Below are 20,319 nucleotides of genomic sequence, written 5' to 3'. Positions count from 1 at the left end.
TGAATCCCTAGGGGTTGTAACTTTCTTGCTATGTGCACGGGTCATGTGCTTTCAGTAGTATGGTCCCATACTACCTTCCACACCTACCCGTGTTTGTCCCAAAGATCATCACAACGCCCTAACAAAACTCATAAGCATAGACGAACACTCGATCCTCACCCCTATGTGGAATGGCTAAACATCTCACGACTGGCCGGCTGAACCTATAGACATTCGAATATCTGATCCTACCCTAAGCCCTTAATCAAACAAGAATAGGAAATAAGGCCAAACCAAACATTCCCAGGCTAAAAGATCTTAGTTATATATAACCATTATAACTACACTAAGCAACTACAGTAATGATGTCAATTCCATAAAAGAAAAGGTCCTAGGCTATCAGACATCATATAATAAGACAATTCTATCATGCAATTCCTGAAGATCCCTAACTTATCACTAACATGTTGTTCTAACATATCACAATAACAAATAATAGTATGGATTTTGGGGTCTACTTACTGGCTCCGGCTGATCATACACACCGCATCCTCCTTGAGTATTTTGAAAATCATTTAAAAAAAATTCATTTTAAAAATCTTTTTCCTTAGATTGAGACTGGATTCACACAAGTGTTCCTCTAATTCACTCAAACCAAGTCTTTGATACCAACTTGTAACACTCATAAATTTTTTATAAATTTAAAACTTTTTAAATAAACACAAAACCATCCTTCATTACAATCTATTTTCAAAATAAGTTTCACATCAGAGTTTTCCCAGAAATCATAACACAAAACATGAGGATGTGCATGATCAAGCCTTCGCCTTCTCGCAATCGTCTGAAGTACCTGAAACATAATCAAAATTGTAAGCCCAAAGCTTAGTGAGTCTTCCCCAAAATACCACCACATAAACATAACCGGCAACAACATGCACACAGAGCCTACAACATGACTGGACCGCCTCACCGGGCCTTCAACCTATCTAGACTGCTCTCTGGGCCTTTGGCCTGACTGGTCCGCCTCGCAGACCTTCAGTCTATCTAGACCACCCTGGGTCTGTTGGCTTTTAGCACAAAGCAGGATCGCCTCAACCGAACCACAAACACATGTCGACATATACATAACTCATAACATAGTCAATCAACATGCAAGCACAAATCATACAAATCAATAAGCATAGTATCATCCTGTCTACCGGGATTCAGATCAACTTGTCACTACAGTACTCAATTATATTATAATCTGGATAACAATCCAAAGGGTCGGCCTTGGTGCCTTAGACCCTTAAGTACAGTGAGGAAAAATCACCTCACACTGACGTATCAAACAGAACCTCCGACTGCTAGCTCACGAAAACCTTGAACCATCATAATAAATAAACCTCCAATTAATAATCGGATTATCACCTCAAATCTCATAACCCATAATTGTCCATTAACTCTTCCTTAACTGGGCCGAAGCCCAAGTCCAAACCTTGATCCAAAAAGGTCCAAATATACGAGTCCCAAATTGGGCCCAACTCCCTATTAGGCCTCATCCTAAGGTTCAATTCCCTAACTGGCCCAGAATACTCCTACTCAGAAAGTCCATTAGGGACCCAAGCCAAACTGGCCCAAATCCGAAGCCCAATTCGCAAAAGCCCAACAAAAGGCGTACGCTGGGCATACCCTGAAGTTATGCAGGGTGTACGCGAGCCTCACATTGACTGGAAAACGGGGGCGTTAACCGCGTACGCAGGGTGTATCCTTGCAAAGTCCAAACTTCAAAAATTGCTTAATGCCTTAAGCACTTAAGCCCAAACTTCAGATCCATGTTCCAAATGCTCCTTAGAGTCATAAAGTTTCCAACTTTATGACTTTAGACGTCCAATAGTTCTTAATACAAGATCTTAGCCCATTAAGACCTTTCTACCAAATGCATGGGACACTCTTAGCTATTGGGACCTCATTTTTATGATTAAGGACCCCTCTAAGGGTTTGAAAGGACATCTCAAATCATCCAGAACATGCCATTTTTAAAATTAAGCATTTGGTACCAAAAAGAAGCAATAAAGAACCCAACAAGAGATCTAGCAAAAACAATCATAAAGGTATGAGCTTTATACCTTTGGATGATGAAGAAGGAAGTCGAAACCCCGGATCCAAGCCTTTCTTCACGTTCCCAAGCTTCTTGGTGCACTTCCTTTGACTCTAAAACACCAAAGACACACTTTAAGGCTCTTACTCTCACTCAAGGGGGCTAGCGTTTTGCAAGAAAAACTAAGGGACCTTGAGGCTGAAAGAATAAGGGAACTTGGTCCATAATGATGGTTAAATACTCCTCAAACCCTAAAATTTTGGGTATCAATCGGACACTAGTACGCCTAATGTACATATGTGTACGCCTAACGTATTAGGGCGTACCCTATTATGCTTAGCGTACCCACATGTACGCACAACGTACATCTCCTGCCCTCTAAGTTACCCATTTGCCACTAGGGCTCCTTTGGGCTAATTCCAAACAACTCCAAGGACCAAAATGTCACAAATGAAATACCAAGGAAAGGATTTGAAAATACCTGCAAATCTAGAATGTTACATAGGGATTCAACACTATGGAATTTGCTAGGACGTCATCAAATGGAAGTTGCTAGGGATTCATCACCACTAAATTTGCTAGGGATCCACAACCATGGAATTTGCTAGGGATTCATCACCATAGAATTTGCTAGGGAATCACCACCATAAAATTTGCTACAAATTCATCACCACGAAATTTGCAAGGGAATCATCACCACAAATTTTGCTAGGGATTAACTACAAAAAAAATTTGTGATAGAAGAACTACCACATAATTTGTGATGAAATCATACTACGGAATACACGACGGAATACCATCTACCACAGATTTCATTGCGTTGTCACAATTACGACAAAATGATTGTTTCCCTAGCAAACGCTCGCTACATGGTTTTTTGGGATGGAAATTGGTCGTCGCGAATTCCATCGCTATTCGTCTTTTGCAACAGAATTTCAGCTTTTCGCAGTGGATTCCTTCCATAGCAAAATTGCATTTTTCTTGTAGTTTATCCATTAAGACATCTTATTATGACAAGATCTCAAATTCTAAGTTCTTGATGACAACACGAAGGTATGGACTCACTCAACAAGCCATGTAAGGCAACTTTCCAAACAACCCCAAGGTTAAGAAGCTAACTATGCACTCAAGGGTTCTGGAGTTCACTCAAACTCCAAGAACAAGGAGATTTGGGACCAAAAGCTCATAAAAAGACCTAAAACTAGATCTAGAGAAACAATAAGCAAGGTAGAGACTTTTTACCTCCAATGAGTCAGAAATGCCATGAAGGCGATGGATCTAAGTTGAAACTACACTCACAAGCAACACCAAGGGCTCTTTCTTCCTTCAACCTTCACAACAATGGAGATTAAGCACTCAAAACAAACAAATGGAGGCTAGGGTTTGGATGGGGTTTTTTTTCAGAGGGTGGATGCTACCAAATGAGGCAACACTAGGAGTTAGTGGCCTTAAATAGGGCACCAATCCTGTAATTAGGGGTTTAGGCCCAAAACGACTGCTACAACGTCACAAACATAATGTCGCACCGTGGCCAGGCAAAAACTCAGAAATGAATACCTGGAAAGAGGATGTTACAATTTTGGACAGAAAAAAAAAATCTAGAACTTTTAAAAATATTTTAGTGACAGACTGAAAATATCTGTTACTAAGAACTGAAAACATCTCTCTGTAGGAAAAAATCCAGACTTGTCAATCTAGATTACATCGGAAATTGTGAGAGGTGATCAAGCTTGATTCGTCGTAAATGGTCAAAGGTGGTCAAACTTGATTCTTCGGAAATCCTTAGAAATAGACAAATGTTGTCAAGCTTGATTCTTCGTAAATACGTTAGAAATGGTCAAAGTAGTCAACATGGACTCATCAAATATGGTCAAACCAGGTCTGTTTGTGAGCTATGTGTAATTAAGTCGCCAGTAAAATTCCGACAAAATCATCTTTAGGTAATACGTCGGAATCCGTCACAAATGATTATCCGCGAAACTTTTTCTGATGGATGAAATTCCATAGCTAAAAGCCACTTAGTGACAGATTTCGACAGAAATAGCCGTTGGAAATAGTTCTTTTTCGAGTGGTGTTAAATTAGATGTTATAAGTGGATCACAAACATCACATATATGGACTAATTTTTGTTTTCTTTGTTTTGTTTTCGTTTGTTTTTGTTTTTGTTTTTGTTTTTTTTTTTTTTTGAATTCTTGGTATGTTCTCGTTGTCCATGTGTTTAATTTAGTGCATCGCTTTATAGGTACATGGCCTCGAAATCGTACACTTATGTGCATCTTAAGAAATCCGACCCTTATCAAACTGAACACCGAAGGTAATCTAACTACTTATATTTTGCATGCAAAGTCATGAACTTCTTGTTGCAGCTTGTGAAAATTGACAGCTCAACACCATACACACACCAAATATATATGATGAGCTGTTTTAATCTTGGCCAACCAAAATTCTCCTATTCCAGCCACTCCATCACGTTAATCACGCAGCAGCACCACCCTCTCTCTCTCTCGATTCGAAAAAGTTTCAGTAAATTACGCCGGCAGCCCTAGAAAGAGACAGTTTTTGATGATTACTTATTGACATTTTTGAGGTTTGGTGGTATCACACTAATACTCATTTCAAGATCACATCATACAAAATCATGACCTAGTTCATATAGTTGGTGGAGAATTAAACCGACAACCTAAGATAAATTGGTCAACAAAAATACGAAAAAGTTTTATATATCTGTTCATCTGGGTTTACAATTTAAAGATATATGCTTCGAATCTCTCACATTTGTATATTATATATACAACAATGTATACGTATTGTCATGGATGTGTAACTGTGTAAGTGAATGCATGCATCGTAGTGCAGAACCCTAAACATCCATAGCTGTGTACGTATATTATATACAGTGTATCTTGCACGGAGGTGAATTTTACAGAAAACTCCAAGGAATCAAACAGAATGTGTTTAAGGTTTGGGAGACAAGTAATTAAAGGACATTAAAGCAAGAAGGTTCTAACAGCTAGCTAGCTCCTTAACTCGATGAACATTGGTTTTGGTCTGATCAGGGCTTCTGTCAAAGCAGTCATTGACATATACGTACGTATATATAGCTAATTAAAGAGCTTCAATTCCTAAATACTGGATTATTAATTAACTTTATCCATACAAACACACTGAAGCATGTTGAGTTGTGACAGAGGTGAGGGATGGGGGTTTACTTTTGAGTCAGGTGGATGCAGAAGAAGGGTAGGAGCTAAGAAGAAAGAAGGGTGGGTTGGGTACGTTACGTAGCTCTTGTTATGTTTCATAAAAGCATCAACTGCGAAGACTGAGTGTTGCAGTTACTGGATTGAGAAGACACTCTGAGTGAGACTAGTTCTGAAACACTAAAACGATTCTATTATAACACATGCATGCTGTACAAATTCATGCATCGTCTTTTTAAATTAATCCCTAATCCTACCTCTACACACATCCCGATATACATATGTATCAAACAACTCTATATTTTTATACCAAGGATACTCATTGTCTTTTAAGATATGTACATTGTAAATATTTGATCAATTTAACTATATATATCAAGTTACATATCGCATTTCTTTTGCAAATTAACCTGATTACTTAGGGCTTTACATTTATTTTGAATTTACATCCGTATTCCAAAAAAAAAGAGAAAAGAAAAGAAAAGAAAACACCAAGACAAAACAAATAGAATTTTTTGTCCTTTCTTTGTAAAAAAGACAATGGACAAAAGGTACTAAAGTCTGAAATCATGGTATTAGAAGTTAATTGATAAAAGAAAGGAACGATTATCGTATATTTGCATATACAAAAGTTAATCCTCCTCAAAACGAACAATTAATTCCTACTTTTGGATGGTAGCTACAAGATAAAAGTAATTAGCTAAATTTATTGATTTCTTAATAACATCGATAATAGAGAGTTAAATAAGATGACAAACATAATTATAATTTAATGAATTAAACTCTATCATTATGAGACACAGCTTTGTGGTTCAGTGAATTTGAAGTTCAATGCATAAAATCTTCAATAAGAATAATGAAAGTTTTTTAATTCTTAAATAAATATTTAAATACGTTTCATTAAACATTGTAGAGTTCAATGTATTATAGAAAAATATTGATAGAATTATATGAACTATAAAATACAAAATGGTGATATGATCGAGTTCAATGCATCGTTAGATATTAACAATAATTTTAATTAGTTCATAACATTTAAAATATTTGTAACAAAATTTTTATTTAATACTTTTATCGTAAAGTATATAACTACAACATTACATTATTTTGATACGAGAACAGACTCTAATTAATAGAAGTAATTCATCATTAGAAAGCATACATGTTAAATATTTGTAATTAGATACGGATACACTTAAAACAATGAAAATAACATAAGTTCAATTATACAAATTAAGAACTTGATAATCATCCTCATCTTACTTGGTTAAAATTTAAAAACCAACATATAAAAACAAAAAGGAAAATAGGCTACCTTAATTAATATAGTGTTGTTCTCTTTGTCTGTGAATCTTCTTCAAATGCTACGTACTATGGAATTGAGCTGTACTGCTTCATCGTATTCCAATCTTCAATTCCATTCCAGTTGTTTATGCTTCCACTTTGATCATTCCCTGCGCTGTTGCTACCCGTTGGAGTTGCGTGATTCACATTAGCCGGTGCATAACTGTCGTCAAAAAACCACTCCGTCGCCAAACCACCACCACCATTTCCATCACCGGTATCTTTTCTCGAATCACCATCCATAGAAGACTGTGCTGGCTTTGAAATCTCAAGGTTCTGAAACAAAATGGGTTGTAATTTCTGAACATGTGGTTCAAGAAAACCTTGTTTTCTCTGCTGTTGCTGACCGTTCTCTCCGCCACCACCACCGCCGCCACCACCATCGCCACCAAACAACATAGTCAGTCTTTGTTGCTGCAGCTTCCAATGCAAATCTTGGTTTATAGAACTCAAAGATTCTATGGAAGAAGCAAGACCAGTATTATGAAGAAGATTGTTAGTTGTGCCCATAGTTTCATGAAAATTTAACAACCCTCCTCCACTTTGATTATGCTGTTGTTGTTGTTGTTGATGATGATGATGATGTCCTTGTTTCATCGTAATGTGAGACGATGAAAACGCGAAATTAAACCCTAATGGATCAAGATTTACAAAGGAAGGATTAACTGTGTCGCCATACGAAGAAGAGAAATGGTTAGTGGTTGTAACTCTAGGAGGAAAGTGTATCCCGGAATCCATGGCAGAAAGACCATAAAATTTCATCCCTCCGATATCCGAAGACGAGCCTTTGGAGGAAGGCTCCCCTATAAAAAACCTCGAGGAACAAGATTTTGTCTTCTTGTTCTTTCTACAACTCCCCCCTATGGGAACATTTCTAAGAGCCCCACCTTTAGTCCAGTATCTTCTACAAGCCTTGCAAAAGTGTCTAGGCTGAGAGAGGTTGTAGTTGTTGTAATAGCAGAACTTCGTGTTGGGTGAATCGCATCTTGGGCACTTGAGGTTTTGTTCTGGTGCTTTTAACGATGATGTTTTCTTCCCACCATTTCCACCACCACCGCCACCACCCGTGCTTTGACTATCATCTTTGTTAGCCTGTTTTGATGCTATGTTGTGAGACAACATAGAGATTGATCAATGGTGCATATATGATAGGGAACACTAATAGCAATTTATGAGAGAAGGAGAAGCTATAGCTAGCTAGGGATGTGGGTAGTTTGAGTTCCCTGTGGAAGAGGCAAAGATGCACTCAATTGAATGGACTCATGAATGATTTTGAAAGATGGAAGGGGGTTGCTGATGGGTTCTTGTGAACTTCATCAAGGAGTCGGAGGTTTCTAATTCTATTTACTTCTAAAGAGTTTATCTATGTGTTTTTTTGAAGGGTTAGATGTGAAGGAATGGACTTACGGAAGAGTATGGATGCAAAACAGGCATATGGTGATCAACTGAGAAATGAAGGCACACCAGACAAGCGATTGGTAATTAATTAACAAAAGAATGTGATTGTTTTAGTACGATATTAGAATAAAAAAGTATTGTTTTTCAATAAAAATGTGAACAGAAATTAGGAGATAGAAATTACAAAAGAAAGAGGATAGTACCATAAAGTTATATATATATATATATATATATATATATATATATATATATATATATATATATATATATATATATATATATATATATATATATATATATATATATATATATATATATAAACTCTCAGTGAGTAATTAATAAATGGAGAGGGAAAAGGTGACACGAATAAATAATTAACGAATTGGTTGCATGCATGAACATGATGCTATATGTACACTGCATACCTATAATATCTAAAAATTAGGAAATGTAATTAAGCCTCAATTTTTCGATATATTATAGAATTTTATGAACCACAACGATTTAGTTAAATTAAGAAAACTCTACACAATACAAAGGAAAAGACTACATGCGACCCTACCAGACTCCAGAATGAGGATGATGAATTCTCGATCGTTTCTTCTAGCATTTGATGGCAGGTATAAGGTTGGGCTGCTGAGGAAGTAGATTGAATGAATGAATTTTCCAATCAAATTCCCACCGCTACAAGAAAACAAAGCATTAGCGGCGACATGTAAATGACGCGTTACATGTTGCCGCTATTGCTAGGTGTCGCCGCTAATGCTTTGATTTAGCGATCCGCGTTATTTTCATCCCATCCGTCCGATTTGTTTTCAATCTAACGGCTGTTGAGGAAAGCGGAAAGGCGCGCTGACTTTTCCCTCCGCTTGTCGCCGCTAATGCCCTAGTGTCACCGCTATTGCCCTAGCGTCGCCGCTATTGCCTGTCGCCGCTAATGCTAAACGCAGATATCCTTCACAGATTACCTTTCTGCCATTTTTTTTCTTACATTTCTCTCGTCTTTCTCTCTTTCTGCCATTTTTTTCTGCCATTTCTCTCGTCTTTCTCTCTTTCTTTCTTCAATATCACGAATTTTTTCCAGCTTGGTGGACTAGGAAGTGCTTCTTGGACCGGTGCTAGCCCCTCCTTCCCCCAAGACAGCCACAATACCGCCACAACCCCAAAACCGGCGACATTTAGCCAAATTCCGAAATTGCCCCAATCAAGGTCGAATTTCTTATCTTTTTTATATTTTTCTGTTTTGATGTTAATTTAGATGATAAATTGTGAGTATTTTTCAATTTTGTTGAGTGATGGTGTTTGTATTTTGAGATATGAAGTGGTTATGCATTTTGTTGGATTGTATGTATTTTGTTGGATTGTGTGTTTTTTCAGATTTGTGGGAATTTTATTATGCATTTTGTGTATATTTTGAAATTTATGTTTAGATTACATTGAAGTATAAAAAAAATAAATTTGACATGAATATATACATTTGTTGGATTGAAATTTATGTATATACAACATTGCCTTAAAATGAAATTTAGATGTATATATTTGTATGAAATTAGATGAAATTAGAGTATGCAAATTGGATGTATACATTTGACTTAATTGTATGAAATTGGATGAAATTAGAATATGCAAATTGGATTAAATTGGAATATGCAAATTGTATGAAATTGGATATATACATTTGGCTTAATTGTATGAAATTGGAATATGCAAATTGGATGTATACATTTGGCTTAATTAGGTTATTAATAGTAACTTACTTCTAGTAATGGATTGTATATTAGCGGCGACAACCTATTAGCGGCGACGCGTTGTATTAGCGGCGACATTAAGCGTATTAGCGACGAAACAATATCGGCGACGCATTTGCAGCGACAGGTCGCCGCTAAAGGTATTAGCGGCGACACGCCTAACCTTTAGCGGCGACACGTATCACCGCTGTTGCCCAATCTTCTTGTAGTGTGGGTGGTGTAAAATTAATCCCAAAAAGTTACCTGTTACGTTTCATTTGGTGGGCTCTGATCGGAAGGATTCCGTCAACATTAGCGCTCTCCTACAGAGGTGTCAAACCCCCAAACCTGAACAGCAGAAACATTCGAGGACGGATGACGTCATGTACAATATCATAACAATTAAACAGTAAATAAAGTAAACACAACCATCATATACATAATTGAAAAGTTCACATGATTGTAACTATTACATGTTTCAAAAATCAATTGCAATATGATATTCAAAAGATTTTATTAACGCTTGAGCGTCAATCTTCAAAAGTAGTTGACAACCTGATTTAGCGATTTCCTGAGAATACAAGTTATTTTAAAGAAAAAGTATCAACAACTAAGTTGGTGAGTTCATAAGTAGTTATTTGAATAAATGCATGCCATTCGTAAGTTGATATTTGTTTCCAGAAAATCCGATATTTTCTATAAAATGAGTTATGATTTGTTGTTGTATAAAATGAATGTATTGAACCCGAAAAATCCTATATTTTCCTAAAAATTGAGAAGTAGTCTTTAGTCTTAATGCTTCATGAGCGTAATTTGTAAGTAAATATGTCATAGTTAGCTTGATAAAATATAGTTTTATTAGTAAATAAAACTATCTGAAGATTTGCATTTTCACGTAAAAATAATTCTATTATTGCTTTTTACGAAAGACTTAATACCATAAGAGTCGTCTATCATGTGAGTTTTCATAACCGTATTAAGATGGGCTTGCCTGTAGCGACGTTCTTCAGGCGTCGAAATGTTATGACATTTGTCACCCTTAACTTGTCGGTCGGGCTGTAGCTAACAACCAGGCTGTGGGATCATCAGTCCCGTATAGATCTATACACACTTATCACGTTCTCCTGATAGAGACTCAGGTTATAAAACATTACTTTCTTGTATACCTTGATTGGTACTAGGAAGACGAATGACTCACAAATTCCCAACGAGATTACGCATTTTCGAAATGAATGTAGTTATGTCCGAAATGGTTACCCTTTTTACGATGTTTATAAAGGCATAATATATATATATATATATATATATATATATATATATATATATATATATATATATATATATATATATATATATATATATATATATAGTCAAGATCAGATAAGAAGGAAAATTTTGGTAGGAAGGTAAGAAATTTTTTGTATGTATATTTTCTTAGCAAAAAAATGAAATGAATCATTAGATGATTCAAAAATAAGATGATTCACAAGAAAAAATTCCCAAAAAAAACACCTTTCATGATTCATTTTTACGTAGATCAAGAAAATTTTTTCACTTTTATGATAATTTTAGTGAATATCAACAAAATCATCATAAAAATGAATCATTGAAATGTTTTTTCAGGATTTTTTTTTTTGGTGAATCATGTTATTATTGATTCATTTAGTGATTCATTTGTTTTGTTCGCCAAAAAAATAAGTCAAAAAAATATTTTACCTTCTTACCAAAAAAAATTCTTACCGGATATATATATATATATATATATATATATATATATATATATATATATATATATATATTAAAGGTATGCATTTTCCGGATCTAGAAAATATAAATTTCATAAAAATCTGAGTTCATATGAAGGTGATATGAATGTTATAAAATATAAAAATCACATAGTTTAAAACTATTAACGTCAAAAGCTATGAGGAGGATTGTTGACTTTTGTATAAAGTCACCAAAAGGAAAGTCTTAGTATTCTTTAAGATGAGAATTTTGGTAAAAGGAACACCAAAATCAAAGTCCGTACGAGGAGATGATTTTTTTCAAAATCATTAAATTATTTAAAAATAAAGGCTAAAACTAAAAGCCAGAATTAGCCAATGTAACCTTAAGGGAAGTTGTAGATCTCGTCGAGAGATTTCCGGGAATATAAAGAATTTCGAAAATGAAGTTCGTATGAAGAAATTATTGATTTTTAAAGTTTTGCGAAAAGCGCCCCGTTCAGCAAGATTACGCGTTGCGCATGCTTCTAGAAGGAGATACGTGGACTACCAGGATTACATAATGTCTCAGCACCAGACACACTCTTGAGTATTGTGGGTGTACCACTTTAGTACGATGGGTGTAAATCTACTTTTTGACCCTATAAATATGTCTACAAGCTTATTTCATTTCTCAACCAACTCTATTTCATTTCTTTGGTCTTCCACTTCCAAATTCTTCATAAAATCATGGTAAAGTTATTATTTTAGTTATTATTGTTATTATATTCTCGAGTTTCTGAGCCGATCTTCAAGTCCTGCTTTTCGATTCTACCCTACATCAGTTGTATCATGCTACAAGGATGAGTTTCACCGCTCTTTTTTTTCCATCGTTTTAAAATACATAGGGGAAATACATGTTATAAAACTACTTTACCAATTTTACAAAAAATATTAGTAGTTTATTCAATAAATACGTTAGGATAATATGTCGGTAGAAACTCTGCATAGTTTTAAGCAATGATATTATGCCTAATCGTTATACTGGCCAAGTTCCTACGATAACCTTACACCTACTCGTTATGATGGCCAATTCTAAGCAATAATTATTATACACCGTTGTCTCTCTACCTGCATAAATATTGACAAATATTATACGTCGTCGTCACTCTGCCTGTATAAATAGTAATATTTAGTATACATCATCGATAATCTGTCCGTATAAATATCTATGAATATTATACGCCATCGTCACTCTGACCATATAAATAGTGATATTTACTATACGTCGTCGATGATCTGTCCGTACAAATATCGATAAATGTTATATGACGTCGTCACTATGCCCGTGTAAATAGTGATGTATAATATATGTCGCAATTACTCTAACCGAAACTCTAGAGCAACATTATAGCCAACCGTAGCACTAGCCAAATTAAGGATAAGCCACCGTACCTAGTTGTTATTCTACCCAAATATCCTATTTCTAAATAACTATGATTAGGGTATATATATTTATCTCAAAATAGTATATATATATATATATATATATATATATATATATATATATATATACACACACACACACACAAGATAATTGTTAGATCTAAAAGATATAATTATCAAATATAAAATTAAAGGTGTTTATATTATGATAGTATTGGAAGTCACTCAGTAAGAAAGATAAAATATATAATCACTCTAAGAGAAGTATCCAATGGACATATTTGTATAAGAAAATATATAATCACTCCTATAGAAGTATTCAATGGGCATACTTCTAGAATAAAAGATATAATTACTCTAACAGAAGTATCCAAGGGGCATACTTCTTGAATAAAATATATAATCACTCTAATAGAATTATCCACGGAGCATACTTCTACAATAACATATATAATCACTCTCAATATAAGTATTACTTTTTACAAACATAGTTCTAGGATAAAAGATGATAATAGAAGAATTATCCAATGGACATACTTCTGAAATATAAAGTATAGGCGGTATGTACCCATAAGATAATAATACTACATATAAGACTATATTATACTCCATTTGATAGGAGAAAACCTAAAGAGAATGGTAGTACGTGATAAAAAGTAAAGCTCTAAAAGTTTAGTATCTATAAATAGTAAAATACTATTAGATGATACCTTAACGATATAAATCAAAATACTTTTATAACTTAATAAAGTTACGCATCAAAAGTATTTCAAAACATCATGTATTCCTAGGAAACCGTGAGGTTGAAGCATGGACTCCCGGAAGCAGCAGTTAATCGACGAAGCAACTAGAAGACGTCTATCGTTTATCGTTATGGCTACCTATTAAGGCACCTTTGTATTAGGAATTCTAATAATATGATGTAATGTTTTATATATCAATAAAAGTGACATTTATGTTGTATATTGTTTTATATTGTTCATTGACTATAATCCAATGTCCCTACGCTTCATAGCTCTGTGTTTCCGCCGTCGGCTGAGCATGTGACAGTCGATTAGTGCCTCCTTATCTAGTTCATCTTCAGAGGTTTCAGGTGGATGATCATCAAGGGAAACAACACTAACTGGTAAGTCCACAAAACTAGGGTTGGCCGAGGTAGCAGACCCCTCATCCCTGACGGCGGGAGAAGCGGCAAGCGCCAACGCCCGATCGGCACTAACGAGCGGATGAAGAGTGGCCACCAAGTCCACCTAATGATACTAGAGATCACCTTTGTACTTGCCCTGTAGAACCATCTTAAGGAATAACACCCTCTTAATACCTGCAAATACAAACAACAATTGGGTTAGCAACCACCTTTCTTCTCCCAAAAAATTAAATAGGGGGGGGGGGGGGGAGAAGAGTACTAACCATCCTGCTCCACAAAGAACTAATGCATCTTCCCTTGGGCCCGCCATACAGTACTTATTCCTTCCGCCACTAAGATGCAATCTTCCCTGATGATACATATATCTCTCAACGCCTGTCCCATAGTCAGACTGGCACCCCACAGTTGTGACATCCCCAAAATCACGGCCAGAAAAGACCAATTTCATTTATGCTTTTTAAAATAATTTCAGAGTAAAATCCTTTTGATTTAAAAGTGTTGCGGAATTTTTTCCCAAAACAAAACATGATAAAATAATATTTATCAAAGCATTTCATCAAGAGATGCATTTTCATTATATAATCAAAACTCGGGATGTCATGTTCCGATACATACCATAAAGCATAAACGATAACATTAAAAGTCATTCAACAAATATATACATTTACAAACTTGTAAACAAAACAACTTCGATGATTCATCCATCTTACGCCCTTGCACCACTTCCTGTAATACAAATAAAACTGAGTGGGTCAGGCTTGGGAGCCTGGTGAGCATATAGGGTTTTCAACCCACAATAAATAAATTATATTTAATTTCACCAACCAATCACTATCCCGATTACCCAATCCTGTTATCCTCACTTTACGTCCCTAAAACAACATCTATCTCAAGGGACCTAATCTAGAATTTTCATCGGGATGGACATTACTGCTAAGGGGTTTCCTTAACAATAGATATCCTAAAGGCAACCATGAGGGGGATAGAGTACACCGATGAACACATCGTTCACAACACCTACAGGTTATGAACCTGCTAGCGTTCCACGAGACTGTCTAGAAGTAGTCTGTGGTCGTTATCCATACTCCGCTGATAACTAGGTCAACAACAACAACAAGGCCTCTCATCTGTTTATTACACACCAACTATCCACCCATGTTCTACCCAACATATTAGTAGATAAAAATATATATTTTCATACATAGTTTTAAAAAAAAACTGTATAGCATTTTCATTCAATACATATTCCACATAACAGATGAGGCACACCCACATAATACATATTTCATAGAAAATAAATCACATCTATGAGATAGAAGAGAATGAATATACATTCACACATATAACAACAAAATTATACACATAACGCGTATTTCGTATAAAATACTTCATAATTATGCATTAGAAGAAAGTAACTACACACTCACTTGATCAAAAGATGATAGGACAACACTACGACTTGTAGAAGTAGTAATCCTCAGCAGATCTGGAAGATCTCTACAAAAAATCGAACTTCTCGCGGACAGAGCTTTGGCTTGGGAATCACACTTCTCGGGATCTTTGGGGCTTCGAAACTTGCTTCGGGGCTCGGGAATATTACCGGGGCTTCGGGGTACTTCTGGCACGCAAATCGAGGTAAAACGGGAGAGAGAAGAGAGAAAAGGAGCAATTGAGCCGGCTGCCCTCGCATCCTATTTATAGGAGGCTGGAGCCTCGCTGTATGCTGGGTGTACAGCCTTACGTGGGGCGTAAGCCTCCGAATTCATTTCGTTGTACGCGGGGCGTACGCTAGTACATTGGGCGTACTTCGGATGAGTCTGATGACTCCGCTTCGGATAATGCCGGATTTAATAATTAAATTTAATTATTAATTATTTAATAAACTTCAAAAATTCATATCTTCATACCAACTCCGTTTTCGACGTTCTTTATATCCACGCGTAGGTGAGACTACGCTCTACAACTTTTGTTTAGACTCCGTCGGTTAATTTTGAGTTTATTTTTATTAATTATTTTTAATAGGCCGGGACAGAAAATTTCCGTTATAAATTCATAACTTCTTCATCCGACATCCGTTCTCACCTAACTTTTCATCGCTTTGATACTAACAACGAGATCTTCGATTCTCGTTTAGGTTGCTTCGGCTAAAAACTGCTCGATCTCAAATCGAGTATTTCGGGCTGCATACTGCTAAGTCGAAACTTCAATAAATCATAACTTCCTCATACGAAGTCAGATTTTGGCGTTCTTTTATATGCACGCTCTCGATTTAATGAACTCTATGACTTTCGTTTAGATCACTAAGGCTAAATATCGCTCTAACGTAAATTTCACTTTTTACATCATTCAGCGTTGCCGGTTCTGTCGCGAAACTTCGACATGTCATAACTTCTTCGTTATAACTCGGATTTCGGCATTCTTTATATCTTCGGAAACCTCGTTTCAACTACTACAACATTATACAAAGATATCAAGTTTATTTTACACTTAATTTGACGCTTATTTTAATTCTTAATTAATCAAACCACATACTTAAGCAATTAAGCACAAAACACATAATACTCAAATAATACACTTCTATTATTTCAAAACGGGTTACAAATGTTAACCTAGACTATTATATCAACATTAATGACAGGCCCAGAAACACAGGCGTTACAACAGTTGTGGCGCTCGGTCAGAGAAAGTGGTCGAACGGGGATAACCAGAACCAACCAGGTTTTTGTTAACCCATAACCACTTGTCCTGCTATCCATTCTTAGGTTCCTTCTGGCTGATGATGAATGCATGGATGTTTCACCTCTGAGAGAAGGTATGAACACCAGACTCTATGGACGAGTTGAAGTAGGCCTTAAACGCCCAAAATTGGGGAAGAACACCAAATGCCTGACAAGCCAGTTCAAACCCCACGTTCTTATTCACTGTGTTAGGGCTTAGATTATCCATAGAGAATCCATACTGACACATGATTACATCGAAGAAATCAGTCATCGGTAACCACAACCCTGCTTCAATTATTGGTAGCCTCCTTCCTTGGAAACTACACACCATATTCTGACATGAAACCAAAACGGAGCTGTAGAGACTCAAACTCCACCGGAGTCGGCTCGAATCTAGATCGACCAACTGCCATTGTTTTTTAGTAAAATCATGACAAAGAAGAAGATAGAAGCAAACATAATATATAGGCAGTTGAGAACGAAAAATGGGAGAATAAAATTGTTCTTGATGAGATAGGTTTAAATGCGGAGCGGGAATATCGAACCATCCCTATAATGAAACCGTTTGTTCTAATGGCTCTTTCATATCAGTCAAATTTCCAAAACATCTACATCGAACACGTGTCCTGGTTAAGGCTTGAACGAATCAGCTATGTTGCGCCAATGCACGCACCTACTAGCCTAGGGGGCTTGTTAACGTATCCCTTTAGGAATATGTTAAAGATAATAGGACTGCTATCTTTAGGATGACCTAGCTAACGGTCACTAACCAACCTAGTGCCAGACCTGGGCCCTCGTCCTCGCGATCTCACACTAGGACTCTAGTGCTTGGTGTTCTTGCGCCCAGGTCCAACTCCATACGACAATCTCCAATCTATAGTAAGAGTGGGGCCATGCCGGTACGACTGAATATGCGTTAGAAAGGTCAATCCCTCCCCTACGACAAAAAAGTCAAAACATAATTGACTGTTCCCTACTCCCGAGTGCGACAAGTGGAATGCTCAAGGCATTATCCTTTATTCCCTCTACACCAATAGTAGAGATGACCACTAATGGTGAACGATCCACCAATAGGACTTCCCCACGTCCTGTCGGCCCAGACAGAACAAGGGAAACCATTGGGATCATGCTCAACGGGACAAGTATATCTACATACAATAAAAAAGGAATTTGTGATTATCAAGATAGAAAACATAATAACAGACTAACATGCCCTTTCGAATATGGTTAACACAAAAAAAAAACTTCAAAAAAAGAAATATGAGGGTTTTGATTATTGAGCTACAATAAAAAAACGAACTTAAAAGTCTTTCTTTATAATCCATTGATACTTAAACGACATTCATAAATGATGTGCAAAACTACTACTTCCTGATACAGTGTAAAAAAAAAACCATAATTTTATGGTTTTCACTATTGTGCCAAAATTAAAGAAAACGAACTTAAAAGGCTTTCGATTTACTCCATTTACACTTAAAAACATTCATAATCGATTAGAAAACTTACTTCTTCCAGTCGTGTTGATTATGTCGTGTTGATTATCGACAAACTTCTATCATGCTCCATTCTTCATAGGAGCAATCTAAGGTATAAATGATCTCGGTTTTGCCGCAGGAGATGATTGATGAGATTTTTTGAATGTTTGGTAAAAAAAAAACTTTTTTTAGGATTTTCACTATTGTGACAAAATTAAAGAAAACGAACTTAAAAGACTTTCCATTTACTCCATTTGCACTTAAAAACATCCATAATCGATTAGAAAACTTACTTCTTCCTGTCATGTTCATTATCAGCTAACTTCTATCACGTTCCATTTTCACAACCTCCACAATCGACCGTTCTAAATACTAAAGAACAGGAGCAATCTTAGGAATAAATGATTGATGGGATTTTTTGAATTTTGGTGAAGATACGATCCAATCCTCCATAAAGATACGAATGTAGTTGTGATTCCATGAACACCGGGACGACCCCTCGTCATGCCGAGCTCGGTCCGGCAACTCGACAGATATGTGTCGAGTTGTTTCTTCTGCCTCCCTTCTTCCTCCTTCCTTCTCCCCCACTCGGCAACCCACCCCTCCCTTCTCCCTCTCTTATTCTTCTCGGTTTCTTGTCCCCCTTTTTGCTAATGTGGAGTTTGACAATAGCTGTACGACTCCGTTCAACATAAGATTGAACCAATTGTCAACTAAATCTTTAGTCGGTTGACACATTTGAATTAAAAGAAATTAAAATTTCCTTCAAAATCCACGATTGCTCCACCAAACCTCTAGTGGCCCAATTTCTTTTTCTTGTCTTTTATCTTTTGTTTATAACCTTTTTTTAGATAAACATCACTTTGTAATTAATTTTGTTTTATTTTTATTAACAATACACTAAAATAGATAAAATAATTTTGTGTACAAATAGAAACTAGTATTGATATATTTTAAGAATTTTTTATGTTGTTTGTATAATATTAAAAATAGTAAAAAATTGAGTTATAAATTAAATAAAAACATAATATGTATTTTGTATAATATAATAACTTAATTATAAATAATATAAATGTTTGAGTTAGGCGTTAGTGGATGTAAAAAATGGATTTACTTGGGTTACATATGTGGAAGAAAGAGAAATTATTTATTTAATAGTTAGTTGAGTTAGTTTTGATTGTGAATCAGCGTAGTCTAAATATTTTTTTGATTAGAAATGTTCGGGGAAAAAAGTAGTTGCTTTTGAAATTTATAAAACTACATAAAAATAAAAGGAAAAAAAAGTTTATAAAGTCTTTAAAAAATGATAAGCACTTCATCTAAATGACTCATGCCAACCCATCTCTCGGAACCCATATGTAAACTCGTATCACATAATACTGATAATATTTTAGATCTAGTTTGAACTTTAACTTTTCTATGTGAATCTGCACTCATCACCGTTAGATTCCGTCGTGGGCAACATCTTCTAAAATTTACTTGAAATTGCTTTAAAATTAAGAGCTTTTTTTTTTTTCAAACAAAAACTTTAAGTTCACACCGTCAAATTCAAGCTTAAATCAAAATAATATAATAACACTTTCAAGTTGGAACTTACGAGGAGTTTGAGAATACTTTTTGAACGCAAAAGTTTTTTTTATAAAAGTTTTTTTCTTAAAAATTCTTTTAAAAAGTAAAGTTAAAAGTTATATTTAAAAAATATTTGGATGATATTTTTTGATTTTTGAATATCTTTTTACCTTTTAAATTATCATAAGTCACAAAAAAAATAAAATTTCATGACTTTTGGAAAATCTTTTTTTTTTCTTTTTGGCTAAAATTTATTTTGAAAATTTCTTTTCTAATTCTCAAACATCTTTTGAATTTTTTAATTTAAAAAAAAAAACTAAAAATAAAAAAAATTATTTTAAAAATCAATCCCAAACACACTTTTAAATTAAGATAATATAACAAGTTTATTACTTATCCTAACCCAAGTTTAACCATTTCAAAGGACTATTTGTTGCTATGTTTAAAAGGCCAGTTCGAGCTCATTTGTCTCCAAAACTTCAATCAAGAAGTCATGTCCGTCTCTTGTCATATTTTAAAACGTCCAAGTTATTG

At 35.3% G+C, this 20,319-nt stretch overlaps 1 protein-coding gene across 1 annotated transcript; it reads right to left on the bottom strand.

The window, feature by feature from the left end:
- Positions 1-6,426: 6,426 nt before the first annotated feature.
- LOC145031675 (dof zinc finger protein DOF5.7-like) lies at positions 6,427-8,025 on the bottom strand. The gene has a single exon (XM_078980279.1). The coding sequence runs from the start codon at positions 7,720-7,722 to the stop codon at positions 6,628-6,630; it is 1,095 nt and encodes a 364-aa protein (XP_078836405.1). The 5' UTR covers positions 7,723-8,025; the 3' UTR covers positions 6,427-6,627.
- Between the last annotated feature and the right edge of the window lie 12,294 nt (positions 8,026-20,319).

The sequence above is a fragment of the Lactuca saligna genome, chromosome 2 (genome assembly GCF_052625555.1).
Source record: "Lactuca saligna cultivar CGN05327 chromosome 2, ASM5262555v1, whole genome shotgun sequence".
In the NCBI taxonomy this organism is placed as follows: Eukaryota; Viridiplantae; Streptophyta; class Magnoliopsida; order Asterales; family Asteraceae; genus Lactuca; species Lactuca saligna.
Note: the sequence above shows the minus strand (reverse complement) of the source record. Positions and strands in the feature narration are given on the sequence as shown.

Bases quoted from the DNA above. Each gene is read 5' to 3' on its own strand.
- LOC145031675 (XM_078980279.1), bottom strand. From the start codon at position 7,722: ATGTTGTCTCACAACATAGCATCAAAACAGGCTAACAAAGATGATAGT.